The 17886-nt window shown below is 47.4% G+C and overlaps 1 protein-coding gene across 1 annotated transcript in view; it reads right to left on the bottom strand.

Annotated features, from left to right (window-relative positions):
- Nucleotides 1-764: 764 nt before the first annotated feature.
- Nucleotides 765-17886, bottom strand: part of LOC110303309 (sodium/glucose cotransporter 1-like) — a 53765-nt gene continuing 36643 nt past the window's right edge. Inside the window, exons 9-15 of the mRNA XM_021174389.3 lie at nt 17473-17608; nt 16081-16188; nt 14480-14630; nt 9885-10053; nt 5404-5619; nt 4188-4290; nt 765-1771 (exon numbers count right to left, since the gene is read on the bottom strand). Coding sequence (XP_021030048.1) covers nt 1446-1771; nt 4188-4290; nt 5404-5619; nt 9885-10053; nt 14480-14630; nt 16081-16188; nt 17473-17608 — 1209 coding nt within the window. The 3' untranslated portion in view covers nt 765-1445. The remainder of the gene's footprint in view (nt 1772-4187; nt 4291-5403; nt 5620-9884; nt 10054-14479; nt 14631-16080; nt 16189-17472; nt 17609-17886) is intronic.

Raw genomic sequence — 17886 nt, 5'->3', positions numbered from 1 at the left:
AGATCTGACGCCCTCTTCTGGTGCACCTGAAGACAGCTATAGTGAACTTAGATATAACAAATAAATAAACCATAAAAATAAAACAAACAAAAAAGTGTTGATGCGATGTACTCTTTTCTATCAGAGGGTTAAATGTGGACAAAGGAAGAAGTTTGTAAAGACACCCGCCAGCAAAGTCCCTCCCCAAGTCTGCTTAAAAAAAGAAAAGAAAAGAAAAAAAAATCAAAGCTCAAGGGAGAGTCCTATTCTCAAAAGTTGCACTTTGCTGGTCAGCTCTGCTGTTCTGAATTAGTCGATCACATAAAGCATATGAGGCCAGGTTCTGACCAATCAGAGTGAAGCACAGGACCCCTGTTTGGTGGGCTTGCTTGCTTGTTTGCTGATGTAGATCCGTGCAACCTACAGAAGTGAAACTCTTGCCTTGTGGAAATCTGTCAGATGGTGTGGTCATTTTCTTGGGACCTCCGGACCCATTTCTAACAGGGCACAACATATTGGGGAGGTGGGGAGCGAGGCACACTGGCTCTCAAAACTGTCTGATGAAGAATCGAAAAAGAAACGAGGGACTGGGTATGTCAGTAAGAATACCTTGAGGGTGTGGTTTGCACAGCTCTGAGTGGGCCTTCCCCAGGTCCCTTCAAGACACCTGAAAGTTTTGCTAATGCCACAGGTCATTTATTATGATCTGAGAAGAAGAAAGAGAAGTTTAGGGAATTCCCAGAGAGACATAGCCCAGGATGCCTGGACAGGTAGGCTAAAAGAATCTTACCCATAGGCCCTCGCTCTTATTATAAGAAACGGGGTGTGGCTAAGAAGAGCTCATAGCAAAGGAGTGGCCTCTACCCTCTAGGGAATCAAGGCAACAGAAGCCAGTCTGTGGTAAGTGGTTTAAGAACCAGTTCCTTTAGAGCATCCCTGACCAGCTGAAGGTCGCACCCAGGAGGTAGCTGTTGCTCCCTGGTGGCTTGAGTGGTCGTCGTTGGCATTGATTCAACACCTGTGGGCGACAGCCTGCAGCAAGAGTGGAGCAAGACTTTGGCCACTGGCATCCGTCAGCTGGGCCATGCCTCCCTCCCAGATGCTTAGACAGCAAAGCGATATTGAGTGGGGAGATTTTAAAAATATATCCCAAAATTATCATAGATTTCTTTTTTAAAGCCAGCATTGAATTAAAAAAGGAAAGCCTGGATTGCCTAAGAAATTTAGAGACGAGGTTTCACCTCAGAGAGGAGCACAAGTCCTCACCCGCACAGTTTGTAAACACAGGGACGGCTTTGTCTCTGGTCCATGCATGCGCGCCAGTTGTTATTGCTCGTGGCACACTGGGAGACCTAGTGTTCACTGGTGATGTCTTTGGCCCCATATTGTTGGGTCTCTATAAAGGGACCACTTCATCCCTCCATAATGAGGCAGGCAGGCTGGGAAAGGCAGCAAGTCCTGGGTCATCAGGCAAAATAGACGTGCGCAACAATGAGAAGCAGGAACAAAAGGATGGCGCTAGCCTGCACGACTCTCTTCCAGAAGAGGCTCTCGGGTTCGTCGTTCCAGTCTTTCATCCTATCCACGTGTTCCTCGCTCTTTCTGGCTGCCATTCTCCTGGCCAGAATCTCAAAGGCCGTTGACCTGTCGCTGGATACCACCTTCTTCCAGGTGTCCTCTAACTCCTCCACCGTGGTGTTCTCCGGGCCTGTCTTACACTTTGACTGAGTGTCGAGACCGCAGAACAAGTCCCAGAACTTCCAGAGGCAGGTGTGGGCCTCCCCAAACATACCTGGAACAGAGGGAATGGATTGGTCATAGCGTCAAGCAGGCTTGAATTCAGCAGCATGAAGTTCCTAGGATTCATATGAAAGCCCGTTGTCAGCCTGTGCAAGGAAAGTTCTTAGAGAAAACGACCAAGACATCACTGGATGAGAAAGGGGTTTGGGGAGTATTGGGGGTGCTGAAAGCTCAGAGTCGTGCCCATATCCTCTCGATTAGGCAGCCCAAGTAAGCGCTATAGGAGCCCACTGTGTTACATATGTCAATATATGTTATAATACCGTTCTCCATCCTTGCAGGTCTACACCTGCTGTCTTAGTCAGGGTTTATATTCCTGCACAAAGCATCATGACCAAGAAGCAATTAGGGAGAGGGGGGAAGGGGGCTGGTGAGATGGCTCAGCAGGTAAGAGCACTGACTGCTTTTCCAAAGGTCCTGAGTTCAAATTCCAGCAACCACATGGTGGCTCACAACCATCAGCAATGAGACCTGGCACCTTCTTCTGGGAAGTCTGAAGTCAGCTACAGTGTACTTATGTAAAATAATAAATAAATATTTGGGCCGGAGAAAGCAGGGACTGAGGGAGCAGAGTTGACTGGAGTGAGCAGAGGTCCAAAAAGAAAAAAAGAAAAGAAAGAAACAAGTTGGGAAGGAAAGGGTTTATTCAGCTTACACTTCCACATTGCTGTTCATCACCAAAGGAAGTCAGGACAGGAACTCACACAGGGCAAGAACTTGGAGGCAGGAGCTGATGCAGAAACCATGGAGGGATACTGCTTACTGGCTTGCTTCCCCTATCTTGCTCAGCTTGCTTTCTTATAGAACCAAGACTACTAGCCCAGGGATGGCACCACCCACCATGGGCCATCCCTTCTTGATCACTAATCGAGAAAATGTCTTACAGCTGGATCTCATGGAGGCATTTCTTCAAGGGAGGCTCCTTTCTCTGTGATAACTCCAGCTTGTGTCAAGTTGACACATGAAACCAGCCGGTACACCTGCCCCCTGAGGTCATTATGCTTCAGAGGACAGAGGAACCCCATAAATCCTAGAAACGGACATTGTTCTCTTTAGTAACTTCTAGGCCGTGTCTTTTCTGGGAAGCTCTAGTCTTCTTTGTGGCCAGCAGGGACAACTGCAGATACCTGGACTCCAGAGGACCATCCTAAGGCTATCCAGAAGAGGAGCCTAGTAACTCCGGAAGGCTGCTATTCCTTTCTCTGGGACTTCTAACTGAAGTTGCACATCACCCCAGAGTCTGTCTACGCTGATGGTGCTGGCTAACCCCTCAGAACCAGTGCTGGCCAGCATCAGCACCATGCTAAGCTCTATCCCACTACTCTTGACCTAGCCTTTGCCTAGTATGTGACCTCTCCTGGACACTCCTGGAAATAGGGCCCTGCCGGGTGACCAAACAACTCCATTTTAGTCAGAGCTGGTTGTGCTGTGACATCTGATGTCTCCTGAGCCCATGTCTCCTGCCTCCTGTCCCTGCAGCTGAGGCTGGAGATTTGCCACAACAGGAGAGGCCTCAGGAACAGTGGAACTATCAGCCGGAGAACATGACTTCCATTGCAAAGGTGATGGAGACCAGTGGCCAGGGGGGGACCAGTTGGTGACATAGTTATCTCATTTTGTGGCTGGCGACTCCTGATCCCCCGTCATCCTGTGGCTTCTGGTCTTAAATTATCCATTACTCGGTCAAGCACAGGCTGCAGGGAGAAGCATTGGAGCTATTCAGAAAAGTCATCCAGTGATTCAGCCAGAGCTCAAAGCCACATAAGGCTATGTGGTGAGCATCAGGCTGTTTCGGGGACAGAGAGTACACATTTCGAGGATCCCGGGCTCGCTGACTGGTTACCTGACTGCGGAGGGCTTCCTCTCCCCAGCTCGAAAGTGTTGTTTGTTATGATAGAATTCTGAGCAGAAGAAACTTGAGGGGGATTCCCCACTCTGGGCCTTCTTTTACACACTAGTACTCTTCTCTCAGCATTGCACTTCCGGTACGCTCTGTTAGAGATATGTCGTGTGTGTACTGTATGTCCGTGGGGGCTAAACCCAAAGACTGGTTCTTGAGACTTGAGCTTCACCCATCGCCCGAACATTGCTGGGGAAGGTTTCTAGAGCACTAGGCTTTCCTGGATCCCTTTTCTCTCTCCAATGCCCCCTCATCGCCTGGCTCGCCCATCCTTCAGCCTAATCTTTTCTTCCCTTCCCTCCCCTCCAGGGTCCACCTGGTCTCACAGACTCCATGTGTGCAAACAAGCCCAGAGGCATTTTAGTGGGGAGAAAGCGAGCAATAGAAGTCGTTCTATCCAGATGTGTCTGGGGGTAAGGATGATGGGGTAGGTGGTGTTTGGGGCAGCTGCCCCAGCTTCGGGATCCACACAGGCTAGCTTCCCAAGGCTGTAGCTGTTTATCGTTACCTGGCTGGGATGTGAAGCTGGGGAAGGCCTTCCATCTCATCTCTTTGTCTAAAGCCACTCTCCTCTGTTGGCTGTTACGTAAACTCCAGCAGAGACCGTGGAGCTGGGTGTGGAGAGAGCAGGGTAGCAGTGTCACCATGGGACCTTGGCCTACAGACATATATCCAAATTGGCTCTGCTTATCTTCTTATAACAGGTTTCCCCTAAGTAACCTAGGCTGCCTTGAAATTTGCTACTTACCCAGCTGACCTAAACTTGGAATACCTCTGCCTCTGTCATTTCTTTTCTTTCCTTTTTTTTTTTCTTTTTTCTTTTTTTTCCAAGACAGGGTTTCTCTGTGTAGCCCCGGCTATCCTGGAACTCACTCTGTAAGCCAGGCTGGCCTCGAACTCAGAAATCCACCTGCCTCTGCCTCCCAAGTGCTAGGATTAAAAGCGTATGCCACCACTGCCCAGCTTGTCATTTCTGACTTAACTTTGGACAATAGTCTTCACCCTTTTGTCCAGACTAGGTAAAGCTACAAGCAAGGTACTTGGTCTTGCATGTCCATACCCATCTGTGTTGCTCCCTCTTGATTGACAGGTGGGTGCCCAGGACCCTCACTCCTGCCAACACTAATTCCTTGTGCTAGAGTGTCAAACAAAGTAGGTTACAAAGTGGAGCCAGGTCAGGCTTTGGAGCATGTAACAAGAGCACTTAATAGGCTCATTACCTTGAGCAACTTATTTAACTTCTCTAAGCCCAAGCTTTCTAATAAATACATAAAACAGATGCCTGGCACTTACCTCCTGGGGGGAGTAGGAAATAGCTTGTGAAGAGGTGGCTGAGACCTATTTCTGGGGCCTCTATCCCCTGGCCCTTCTGCGAGGACTGCCCTGAGGGCATTGATCTATACTGAGATTAGTGAACTCAATGTTTCAGATACAATAAGCCCTTCTTCGTAAGTCTAACTCGCAGGCTTAAATGAGTTTGTAGTTGATGGATCATTGAATAGCTTTTGTTTATTGTTTATTATTATTATTATTATTATTATTATCACTATCATTATTGGGGATTGTTGAGCCAACACGAAATTGCAACCAGGATCCTTTCTGTGGCCCTTTGCCCATTTCTGACAGACTCCACCCACAGCCTCCCTATTTCCAGGACTCCAGCCATTCTTCCCTCATTCATGATTTACCCTGGGACTCTTCCTCGAGCCTCCTGACAGACTTACGTGGTGATCTGGAATCGGTTCCGTGGCTAAGGAGACGGCCAGTATGATCAGAATGGTGACCAGGAAAAGGCAAAAGCCAAAATAGAGGTAATGGAGGCCACAGATGAATATGGGACACTGGCGGTCTCTCCCGCAGGTCACCGGGCCATAGAAAAACTCAGCCAGCAGTCGAAAGACACCAATTGTGGTTCCTACAATCAGCCCCCAGAAGGTGCCCTGCCAAAGAAGCCGGACAAGAGTTAGACAAAGATAAAGTATTAGGCAAGACAACGTGGCTTCTCCCTCCCTTTGTTGATGAACTGGGTTCTAAAGTTAAGTGTGTTGTAATGGGGGCATTGATACCTTGCAGACAAGAGTCTAAGCAAGGGAGGAGATGCCAGGCTGTGGCACTGTCCCTTACAGGGGACTTAGGAAGAGTTGGGAATGCTTTTAACTGAGGCATCTCAAACTGTGTCGGAAAGAGCTTCATCTTCCTTTTCCCTACGTGGGAGCCCAGCTCCGAGAGCTCGGGTCAAACCTAGGAGCCAGCTCCAGCTCATTCCCTTTCTTTGCTCTTCTCTTCATCCTCCAGTGAATCACATTGGCCCCTGCTTCCAAAATGTGTCCTGAGCCCAGTCCCTTCCCATGGCCCTCACCTCCTCCAGCTTTTCTCATTCAGGGGGCCACATCTTGTTCCTAACTGTCCCTGGCTCTGCAGGAGCATCTACTAGAGAATGCCAAGCCTCTTCCTGGACCCTCCAGTGACTTCTCAGCACCTGTCACCAGGATCAAGCCTCACTCCTATAGTGTGCTTCACCCCTGCACCATGCTTCACCCCTATGCCATGCTTCACTCCTACACATGACTAAGCTCACCAAGCTTCACTACTCCCCACTTGGTCACTCAGCTCCAGCTAGCTGAGCCTGCTTCTGCATCCCAAAGATGCCCACTTCACTTTTGGCATGAGTTCTTGCCCTTGCCCTTCTTCCTGCTTAGAATTGTCCCCACATCTTGGAACTTCTTTGATTCCAGGTCAGTTCCTTCTCTCACTGAGCTGTGTCCCTGTTTGTCCACCCACATAGCCCACCCTGTAACCTTCATGATCCTTCATAGTCCTTTTTAAATATTTTATCTTTTATTACTTTTGATTATGTTATGTGCCTTTCTTGGTTAGAGTTACCATCGTTATGATGCAACACCACGACTAAAAGCAAGTTGGGGAGGAAAAGGCTTATTGGCCTTATATTTCCACATCATAGCCTATCATCAAAGGAAACCAGGACCGGAACTCAAACAAGGCAGGAACCTGGACGCAGGAGCTGATGCAGGCCTCACCCCTACACCATTTCTCTGCTGCTTACTGGTTTGTTCTCTATGGTTTGCTCAGCCTGATTTCTTATAGAGTCCAGGACCACCAGCTCAGGGATGGCTCCACCCACAATGGGCTGGGCCCTTCCCCATCAACTAAGAAAATGCCCGGGCTGGAGAAATGGCTCAGTGGTTAGGAACACTAACTGTTCTTCCAGAGGTCCTGAGTTCAATTCCCAGCATGTGGTCATGGTGGCTCACAACCATCTGGAACTGGATCTGATGCCCTCTTCAGGTGTGTCTGAAGACAGCTCCAGTGTACTCATATATATATAAAATAAATAAATCTTTAAAAATGAGAAAAAAGAAAATGCCCTAGATGCTTGCCGACAGCCTGATCTTATGGAGGCATTTTCTCCACCGAGGCTCCCTTCTCTCTGATGACTCTAGCAGCTCCAGTTCGGTTGACATGAAACCAGCCAGGACAGTGCCTGTGTATAGGTTTGCACACATGCATGTCCAGAGGCCTCATGGAGTCCTAAAGCTGGGGGGGTCACAGACAGTTTTGATATACGCGACGTGAGTGCTGGGAACTGAACTTGGGTCCTCTGCAAAAGCAGGAAATACTCTTTAACGAGTGAACGGATCTCTCCCACCCACCCCACCCTGCCCCACCGCCCTTCTTAAATACTCTGTTACTATCACAAAGATTTGTCAGCTCACTTTATGTCATCTCCTTCCCCCAATTAGATTGTCTGCCTGCTCTATAAAGGCAGGGAGTAGATATTGGCTCAGACTCTTTCAGGCTGGGGGTGGATGTGAGTCGGGATCCCTACAGAGGGGGAACAAAAGCTCAGCATTTGGTCAAAGGACCCAAAGGGATCACTTCCCGAAGGAGATAGGAAGGAAGAAAATGATTACACTGTGCAGAGCTGGGAGGGAGAGAGAGCCTGACAAAATGCTTTAGGTTAACAGAGGCAACCATGAAAGTGTGTACAGTATATCTGCAACCTTGAGCCAGGGACAGTGGGAGAGCTTTGGGGGTGTCCCAATATCCCAAGTTTTGTTGTCATCAGAGAGAGGTAGACTTCTGTGACCACCTCCCCTCCAGCCCATCCCTTTCCAAGGAGAACAAAGCTAAGCCACTCTGAGGTCCAGGCTACTCCCCTGACATTTATGCTGCTAAATTAAGTCTTCGTGAGCTGGGTGGACTGGCAGCCCTGGCAGGTGGCCTAAGGGGCTGAGCAGCTGAGACAGGCCTTGGAGAGAATCTCTGCCAGGTGGAGCAGCCAGAATATATTCCTGGCAAAGCAAGCAGTCCTTGAAGGAAGAAGAGTCAAGCGGGTAGGAGACAGTTCAGCAGTTACCGGTTTGGAGCAGCCTGGAACTGTGGGCTGTCCACGGAGAAGGAAGGATCTGACACAAGTGTGTGTGTGTGTGGGGGGGCGGATCACAAATGGCCTTGGGTGTGTGCATGGGATCTTGTGCAAGGCCAGGCTGCTCAATTCTGTCCAGGGTTACAAGAAAGTTTAAGACAGGGCTGGTAAGGTGGCTCAACGGGTAAAAGCACCGACTGCTCTTCTGAAGGTCCTGAGTTCAAATCCCAGCAACCACATGGTGGCTCCCAACCATCTGTGATGAGATCTGAAGACAGCTACAGTGCACTTACATAGAATAAATAAATAAGTAAATATTAAAAAATAAAACTATTAAAAAAGAAAGTTTAAGACATAACTCAAAATAAATAAATCAACCAATCAATAAATAAAGACAATAAGAAATATAAGACACTCAGGCTAACTATGCCTTTAAAGGAAATTCCCTAAGCCCCGAAAGGCAGTCCAAACATCCAGAAATGTGCTCAATCTAGACTAGAAGAGGATTTCTGGCAGTTAGATAAAAGACTGCATTAACTATGAAGCTGGTCCCTCTACCAAAAGGAGTGGAGGCACTAGCAGAATAGATATATGACTACTTGGGGTGCCTATCAGCACATCAAAGCTCACGCCGGCCTCTGGACTCCCTCTGTATCACAAGTCCCTGCTAGCATGCTCCTCCTTCTTACCCTAATCAGCTGCTCAATAAAGGCAAGGACTAGATACTGGCTCAGGAGTCGAATCTAGAGACTCTTTTGGGCTGGGGTAGATGTAAGACAGGATCTTGAATGCAGAAGAATAGTAACACAGGATATTTGAAGGGATGTGAGGGAGGGGTGGGGTGGGGTAGGGTGTGGTGGGGTGGGAGAGAAAGCTTCATCTATTAAGAGCATTTGCTGCTTTTGTGGAGGACCTAAATTCAGTTCCCAGCACCCATAGCGGGTATCTCGAATCCTATCTCCTGCCTTACCTTAAACCCTCACCAGCCCATGGAGTCCCTCCCTGAACCGACTCATTCTCCTTAATAACCCTGAGATCCCTGCCATGCCCCTCCCCCACTCTGCTCCTAACTCTCTCACTATACTTTCTCTCTTCTCTCTCTGTCTCCCCTTCTTCCACGCCCCCTCCTCTTCCCCCTCCCTTTCTCTCTCTCCCTCCTCTCTGCACTGGCGATGTCCAGTCTACTTCTTTCTTTCTCTGTTCTGGATTCTTTCTGATACCTCTGGCTGTTTTCTCTCACGCCTATAGTAAAAGCTTCTCTTCATCAGCTATACCTTGGAGCAGTCAGGCCATCAGTTTATACACGGAGGATTGTTGATAAAATAAACCATCCATTGGGACCTTTGGGTTTGGAAGAGGGGAGGGTCTTTTTTTTTTTTTTTCTTTTTGGTCTGAAGTGGGACTGAAGAGACAGTTCGAATAATTGTCACAGCCCAGAGACAGTGAAGGAATCTACCGCTGTGATTTAACACAAAGTGTGGGCTCTCTCTGTGGACAGAGGCCATGGAGGGGCAGTTTCCTAGAGGCATCTATGCAGCAGAGGGGTTTTTATCACTTCCACAAGCCTAATGGGGGACAGCTTCATCTGGCAGGGACAGAAGTTTTACAAAGGGAAGAAAACAAAGGAGATAAATCCCTTTCCCTTCGTGCACAACACTGAGTGTAGACCAGCCCCACTGGGCAAGCGATCATCTCTCAGGGAACAGATGATGCCCCCGTGGGAACTCCTGATACCCAAGAGACATCGCTAAGGCTGCTCTTGTAAAGATATCTACGGCATGAAGACAGCCCCTCCCACCATGCCACGGGAACACCCACCTGCTCGTTCACCCTCTTGCAAAAGACAGCCAGCAGAAAGACAGCAGTCATGCTCGGGGTCAGACAGCTCTTAAGAACCTGCATGTACTCGAACAGTATCTCACTGGGGGCCGTTTCTATAATGGGGATCCAGACAATGGTGATGGCGAGCAAGATTATAACAAAAAACCTGTGAATAAAGCCAACACTCAGTGATGACTTGAAGAGATTCCTCCTGCAAAGAAGCCCTGCAAATCCTAACTAGTAGCTTTTCCTTAGTTGTTTATGTTTATTGTTATAACTACTACTGTTGTTGTTATGACCTATTTGGGGGAGAGCTTGGCTGCCTGCTGAGAATGTGTATTCTTTGGTGTTTGAAAGAAATGCGCTATGGATGTCTACTAGAATCTCTTCAATCTATGAGGCCCGCCATTAAAATCAGATGTTTCTGTTTGTTTTTTGGGTAGAGTAAGTTGGAGAGACTGGACTTTTGACATCACCCACACTATTAAGTTGGGACGAATCTGTTTCTTTGTATCTGGTGGTGTTTATTTTATAAAGTTGAGTGCACCAGGACTCTTCTTTAGATCATAATGAAATGATTCTCTTCATCCTTTCAGATTAACTTTGAAGTCTATTTTGTTCCAATAGTTAATACCTTCTTATTTCCTAGTTCCAATTGCTTGGAATGTTTTTCCCCATCTTTTACTTAACATGGCATCCATTTTGGTGGTAAAATACGTTTTGAGGCAGCGAAGAGATGAGTCTGGTTGAGTTTTGTTTTTTTTTTACCTCAATCTCTGAAGGCACAAGGTCTCTGTGCTCACAGATTAGCACTGGGTAGCCAGGAATATTAAACATATATCCTGTCTCTTCAAAGGAAGAGATATATAACCTGTGTTCTGCCCACAAAGCTTGGAACAGAGGTGGCTAATGGGCTGGTGATCTGTGCTATGTGTAGGGCCTGGCAGTACTTGGCTCCCCTAGACTGTTATATTTACCTCAGTCATTCTCCCTAGAACCTTGAATGTTGTTTCTTAGTCAATAGAACCCACCTTTGTGGGAGAAGTCAGATATACTTTACAGACAGGAGCAGAGGTGATTAATAGCCTGATGACCTCTGTGTTACCTGTATGACTGAGACCACACTGGATCCTCCCTCAGGCCCTTAAGATGTCACTCGTAGTCAATCTATAGAACCCATCTTTACAGAAGAGATCTAAAGTGGAAATTTCTGGTTATGTCATGAGAAGCAGACTCGAGTGATGTTTTGCTGAAGCGGGCCCGTGAGAGGACATGTGACATTGGAGAGAGTATAAACAGGACTCAACAGACAGTGGTGGAACGCTTGTGTAGCGATGCTTCATTGGTCTTGAATCTTCACTGATCTTTACTTCGCTGAGAGAGGCAGAGAACTTCTCCTGGTGTCCTCACTGGTTCTGGTCACTCCCAGTGACTCCTGCTGATTCGACAGAGGCCTGGCTCTTTTTGCTGGATCCTGCCGCCCGAGCTGATCTGTGTTTGGTGACATTTTTTGAACTGGACTGCTGGTATCCTGACAACAGAGATTGGAATCACCACAAAGAACTACTTCTAGACAGGTCCACATCCCTTGTTCTATTTACTATCTCTTCTCCCCTGTCTTTGGACAGTGGGCTAGAAGGGGGGTGGGGGTCGAAGCATTTAAAAACCCTTATTTAAGTAGGTTTTGAAATATCTAAGCCTACAGAGACCACATGTACTTTACAATGAGTTTTGATGTGGTCATGCCTTAAGCTTTATACTGTGAACACAGAATTAAGCTGTCACCAGGAAGCTTTTTTTTTTTTTCCAAAATTTTGTTGTACTCAAGTATGCAAAAATAAACTGTTCGGTGTCTGAGATTCAAGTTTAAACTAAAACTGGCTACTGAGTCGTGTTGGTTTGGAGACTCTCTCTCTCTCTCTTTGTTTTTTGTTTGGTTTTTCGAGACAGGGTTTCTCTGTGTAGCCCTGGCTGTCCTGGAACTCACTTTGTAGACCAAGCTGGCCTTGAACTCAGAAACCTGCCTGCCTCTGCCTCCCGAGTGCTGGGATTAAAGGCATGTGCCCCCATGCCCGGCTCTGAGTCGTATTGAAACAGACCTCCTTCTTGCCTCATGGGGACCCACACTCGGCTGCATGTGATGTTTGCTGGGGTACCACATACCACACGCACACACCAATCTGCCAGTCTGTATCTCTTTACTACAGAATCAATGCCATTAGTAGTCAGAGTTCTTGAAGTCAGCCCTAATTCCTGACACTTTGCTGAGTCGGCTGTGTTCCATATTTTCTTATTTTTCATCTTACCAGCTCTTCTGTGTTTTTCTTTCTCTTCAGTCCAAAGGATTCCTTCAAATACAGTCTGTAGAGCTGGCTTAGTAGACATAAACTCCTGTAAACAGTTTTTTTTATCATGGGGAGATGTCTTGGTTAAGGTTTTACTGCTATGAACAGACACCATGACCACGGTAAATCTTTTAAGGACAAATTTTACTTGGGGCTGCCTTACAGGTTCAGAGGTTGGTTCAGTCCTTTATCATCAAGGCAGGCATGGTGCAGGAGGAACTGAGAGTTCTACATCTTCATCTGAAGGCTGCTAGGAGAAAACTGGCTTCCAGGCAGCTAGGATGAAGGTCTTAAAGCTCACACCCACAGTGACACACCTACTCCAACAAGGCCACACCTTCTAATAGTGCCACTCCCTGGCCTGAGCATGTACAAACCATCACAGGAAGTTTTTCTTTCTCCCTGTATTATAGAAGATAAGTTTCCTGGGTATAGTAGTCAGGGTTGGTAGTTTTGTCTTTCAGAATTTGAAATACTTTATTCCAAGCACCTCCTTGTTTTTAAAGTTTCTGCTGAAAAGTCCGTTATTATTCTGATGGGTCTGCCTTTGCGTGTGACTTGGTGTTTCTGTCTTGCAACTTTGAATATACTTTCTTTGACCTATATATTTAGTACTTTAACTATAATATAACATGTGGAGAGCCGACTTCCTTATTTCATTCAGTCATTTGTGTTCTCCTGAAATTCATCCAAGAGTTTGTGTCTCCTTTGGGTCTTTGAACACAATTGTAATCATTCGTTTGAATTCTTTGTTTGGAATTTCATCTAATTCACGCTCGTCAGAGGCTTGGTGATTTCTTTGAGTGGGGGTCATACTACCTTGCTTTTCATGTGTCTTACGTGCTGATCTTTGTGCATCTAGGGTTAAGTCACAAAGTTAAATTGCACCTATTCTTTTCATTGCAGTGTCTCCAGTATTTAAGAAGAACTAGATCCCGGAGCTGGAGAGATGGCTCAGTGGTTAAGAGCCCTGGCTGCTCTTCCAGAGGTTCCGAATTCAATTCCCAGCAACCCCATGGTGGCTCATAACCATCTGTAATGGAATCTGATGCCCTCTTCTAGTGTGCCTGAAGACAGCTACAGTGTACTCATATACAATAAATAAATAAATAAATAAATAAATAAATAAATAAACAAACAAATAAATAAATCTTGGCTATTGATCTGTTTGTGGTGCATTATGTTGAAGAAGAAGAAAAGGAGGAGGAGGTGGGACGGGGAGAGGGAGAAGGAGAAGGAGAGGGGGAGTGGGAGGAGAGAAGGAGGAGGAGGAGAAGGAGAAGGAGAAGAAGAAGAAGAAGAGGAGGAGGAAGAGGAGGAGGAGGAAGAGGAGGAGGAGGAAGAGGAGGAGGAGGAGGAAGAAGAACTAGATTGTATTACGGCAAGGTGTCCCTTTCCCCTGGTAGACCACTAGACCAAATTCTCAGTATTCCACAGATAGTAGAATAGTCCTTGCTGCTGCTGCTTCTGCTGCTGTTGCTGCTGACCAGTCTCAGATCTCCTGGCATTCTTTCCTGGGTTCTCAGAAATGCCTGTCACATACAGATGCTAGTCTCTAAGTAGTCCTACATGCGTAAGGTCATAGACTGGTCACAGCTCTAAGGGGCTGTGTGCCACTTGGAACCTGAGTAGACATCCCCCTCCAGACTCTGGGTCTGACCAAGCTTTCACCTTACTGTTGTTATGTGATTTTGTTGTTTTGGTTTGGTTGACTTGGGTCGGGTTTGCTTGCTTGCTTGCTTGATTGATTGATTGATTGATTGATTGATTGATTGATTTAAAGGGGGAAAGAAGGGCCACGGAGTTAGGTAGGCAGGGAAACAGGGAGCATCAAGGAAGAGTTAGAGGAGGAGAAAAGCGTGACTGTAATATAATGTTTGAAAAAAATGTTTTTCCTCATTAAAAAAAGAAAAGTGAAAGTTGCTTTTAACAGTTTTCCTTGGGATTAAGTAAAATAATAGTTCAGCTTATATAAATATCCTCTGATGGACTGCTTAGGAGAGGTACCTTACACTATGCTCATTTTTATACTTATTATAATCAATAGTTCCTTTGTTAAACCACATGGAAACAGTACTCTGTGTGACAACCAGCGCCTTACATTATCATCGCAAAGCTGCATAAAAACATTTCCACTCACACCCACACGGATTGAGAAGAGAAAAACAATGATTCTATGTCAAGTATTAACAGCCTCCTTTCCAGACAGTCACTGACATCGCTGGCTGACCTGACTGGACACCTCACCTGCCAGCTATCATCAGCTCCTTCTCGGTGGCCGTGGGCCGAATCCAGGTATAAATGTTCAGCGTGAACAGGGCGCTGGAACTGTTGAAAATAGACGTCAAGGAAGACATGAGGGAGGCGCACACTGTGGACAGCAGAAAGCCTTGCAGGCCTGGAAGGAAAAGAATACACTGCCTGGACTGACAGCTCCCTGACCAGGCCAGCGAGGGCCTCTGCCGCCAAAGGAACACTGCCAGACGCCAGTGTGTGCTTTCAGACAAGCAGCCTGGACGAACCTGGAGTGGAATTCCATCGAGGACGCTCCCTGTTACACTTGTTCTTCGTTGGCGACAGGACAACAGTTGCCTGCCGCTTCCTTACAGGATAATGGGAGCTATGGTTTCTCGGAGGGTTAGTCTGTGCCAGGTTGTAGTGCCCTTGCCTACTACAGCCCTGTGAGGTGGATTGTTTGTGCCCCAACTTGGAGATGTCCTTGCTATAGGCAGGAAGCATGGCTCTTCATCTGTGAAGTGGGCAGACAGTGCCTACCATGAGGACATTAAGATGTAGGTGTTAGGCTAGAGGTTTTGGGATGGGAGCCAAGATGGCATGAACCAGGAAGTCCCTGCCTTTCTCTTCCGGTCCACAGCCTACCATCCCAATAGCCCAGGGAGGACAGAACACACAAAACAGTAGACAAAGTTGACACCTAGTATCGGATTCCAAAGTGACCACCGGACCTAAGACCCACTTACAGGACCCTAAACTCACCTAATAAATCTATGCCTATACCTTACCATCAACTACCACTTCTTCTTCCCTACCCTATAGAAAGCCCCTACCCCAGCTCAGGGGCAACTTCCCTGACCTCCTCCTGTGAGATCAGGGAAACCCACCCGAGAGCTGTCCCCAGCAAACCCGCCTTTACACTTTAATTTGGCTCAGTTTGGCTTAGTGAGGCTGTGGAGAAGCCGTGCAGTAGAGAAGGTAAGTAGATGAGTTCACACAGTATCCAAACAGAGGAAGCATTCACCCAACACTCTAGAGATGTCATAGCATGGACCACCACCTGCTGCCTGGTAGGAGCGCTGTTCTGTTTGAATTTGCTTTGTTTTGTTAGATTTTTTTTCAGAACAGGGTTTCTCTGTGTAGCCCTGGCTGTCCTCTGTAGACCAGGCTGTCCGTGAACTTCTAAAATATTTATTTGGTCATTTCATTGGAATCTGGTGAAGAGAGTGTGAAGGTTCACTGCTGCCTATTACAGAACGGTGGCTGACTGCTGGGTAACTGGGTAATGAGTTTGAAGATAACACTGTTCTTGCTGGTGTTTTGCTTACAACAAAGACTTAGGCTGTATGGAACCAGTTTCTGAATAAATGAGCAGGTGACCTAAATAATACAATCAAATGTGTATAGGGTGTGCCTCTGTGAGGATGTGTATACTTCAGTGTGGGAAGGAAAGAGAGGGCTGAGGCTTCCAATGCTAACCCCTTCCAACACACAGCTTGCCTCTACATGCAGCGTGATGGGCTGGCTGGTAAGGAAGTCATTCCTGGAGGCTCCTCCTACCTGCCTTCCCAAAGGCAGTCGTGGAACCCTTGGTGGAAAGGTCCACTTCTTACCATGAGGCATCACTCCTAAGACCAGCACTGGGTAAGCCAGGGCACTACAACCGGTTCCTCGGCCACAGAACTTCTGGCATTCTGAAGGCACGACACAGGCCACCTGATCTGCAGAGAGAAGTACGGGTTGGATCAACATCCGGGTCATAGGGCTCTCAACTCTGAGCTTGCAGGGAGGGGAAGCAGATCAGGAACCGAACTTGGACAGGGCGGTGTCAGACTCCTCATTCACCGCAGGCTTATCCAATCCAAGATCCTTCTTCTACACAAAGGGATAAAGAGCTGGGACTCGGGATCCAGGACGTCAAATCCTCTGTCCTTCTGCTGATCCCGGAGCAAGCCACGGAACCTCTACAAAGCTTTCAAAGGTCCTGATGAAGTGCTAAGAAAGCCCTTGAACCATCCACCACGTACTAACGTTGGACCTGGGATCTCAGAAATTCACTACTCTTTGCCCCAAGATGGGCATAGTTCAACATGGTACGTTAGCCTCCCCAAGTCCTGGAGAGCAGAGAGGTCGATTTTCTAGTTATAAATATCCATGAGATCGCATGGCACTGCTTGATTACCGAAGAGCAGATGCAAAGAGTGAGTTGTTGAATCTCCTCTCTATTAAAGCGGGGTGGGGTGGGGGCACACAGAAAAGAGGCATGTCTCGGGGCAGACAGACAGAAGGGTGAGGTAGAGTGAGAGATGGCTGCTGCTCACGTGACTGAACATAAGAGCTGTTCTCCATTTTCTTTGACCTTGAGAGAGACACTTAGCAGGATGCAGTGCTAGAATTCACCCAGGCTACCTGGGCTGCTAGCAATACTTGTCAGAGAAACTGTTCCCTTACCTAACCAATAAGCAAGACTCCTTGCCTGAGAGACAGATCAAACTAGCAAAAGTCAGTCGACACAGGGCTGAAATACATTATGGAATTCTGATCACTCCTTAGGAGAGGCGGACAAGTTATTAGTATTTAGTAGAAAGACTGTGGGCCTTTCTTCTGGTCTTTCTCATAGAAGCAGCCTCTTCAAGATTGTCTCTTGAGTTCCACTGGGAATGCCCCGTCTGGGGCTGTGAGAAACACTGTATCAAAGAGATCCCGGTTCAGCACCTGAGACACAGGCACCAGGCCTGCAATGGGACAGAGCAACCGGAACTCCTAAAGACTGTCTTCCAAAGTTGTGCTGGGCCTTTTGTGGGGAGGAACATGACTGTGTCATGGGAAAATGCGTACATCTGTTTTGCTTAACACCTTGGAATGTCTGCATTGCTGCCTGTCAATTCAAACACATTCTAAAGAGGCCCTCCAGGCAACCCCAATAAGCACTACACCCCGGGAGATACCGTATTTCAGATGTCCTCCAGGTTGCCAAGGGAGCCGTGACAGAATCAAGAATTTACCTGGGTACAAGATACGGCTGATCATGCCCGGCATCACCATGAGGAACATGGGCAGCAGCTTTAAGTAGCCGCACAATAGGCAGCCACCTTCCATGTGAAGCCTGCTCTTTCCTGCCAGAAACCGCTGGACAGAAACCTGCCAAGAACAGAAGAGTGGACAGAGTCGGAGGTGGATTGAGGCTGGGCCACCTCAGCTCAGATGAGATACTTGTCTCTGCTGCGGCAGCATGCTGGGGTTTACTAAAATGGTCGGCCTCCATCCCTACATCTTTGGGCCATCCAGGGTTGGAGAGACATAGGTTACAGATGAACACATCTTGCCCCACTGATATCTAATAAATGGGATGAGGTCATAGTGTATGTTTTGGGACTCTCTGCTAGCAGTGCATACAAGCCGTGGAAATGGAAGGCTCG

The sequence above is a fragment of the Mus caroli genome, unplaced genomic scaffold, assembly GCF_978045245.1.
Source record: "Mus caroli unplaced genomic scaffold, Mus_caroli_1 scaffold_9, whole genome shotgun sequence".
Classification (NCBI taxonomy): Eukaryota; Metazoa; Chordata; class Mammalia; order Rodentia; family Muridae; genus Mus; species Mus caroli.
Note: the sequence above shows the minus strand (reverse complement) of the source record. Positions and strands in the feature narration are given on the sequence as shown.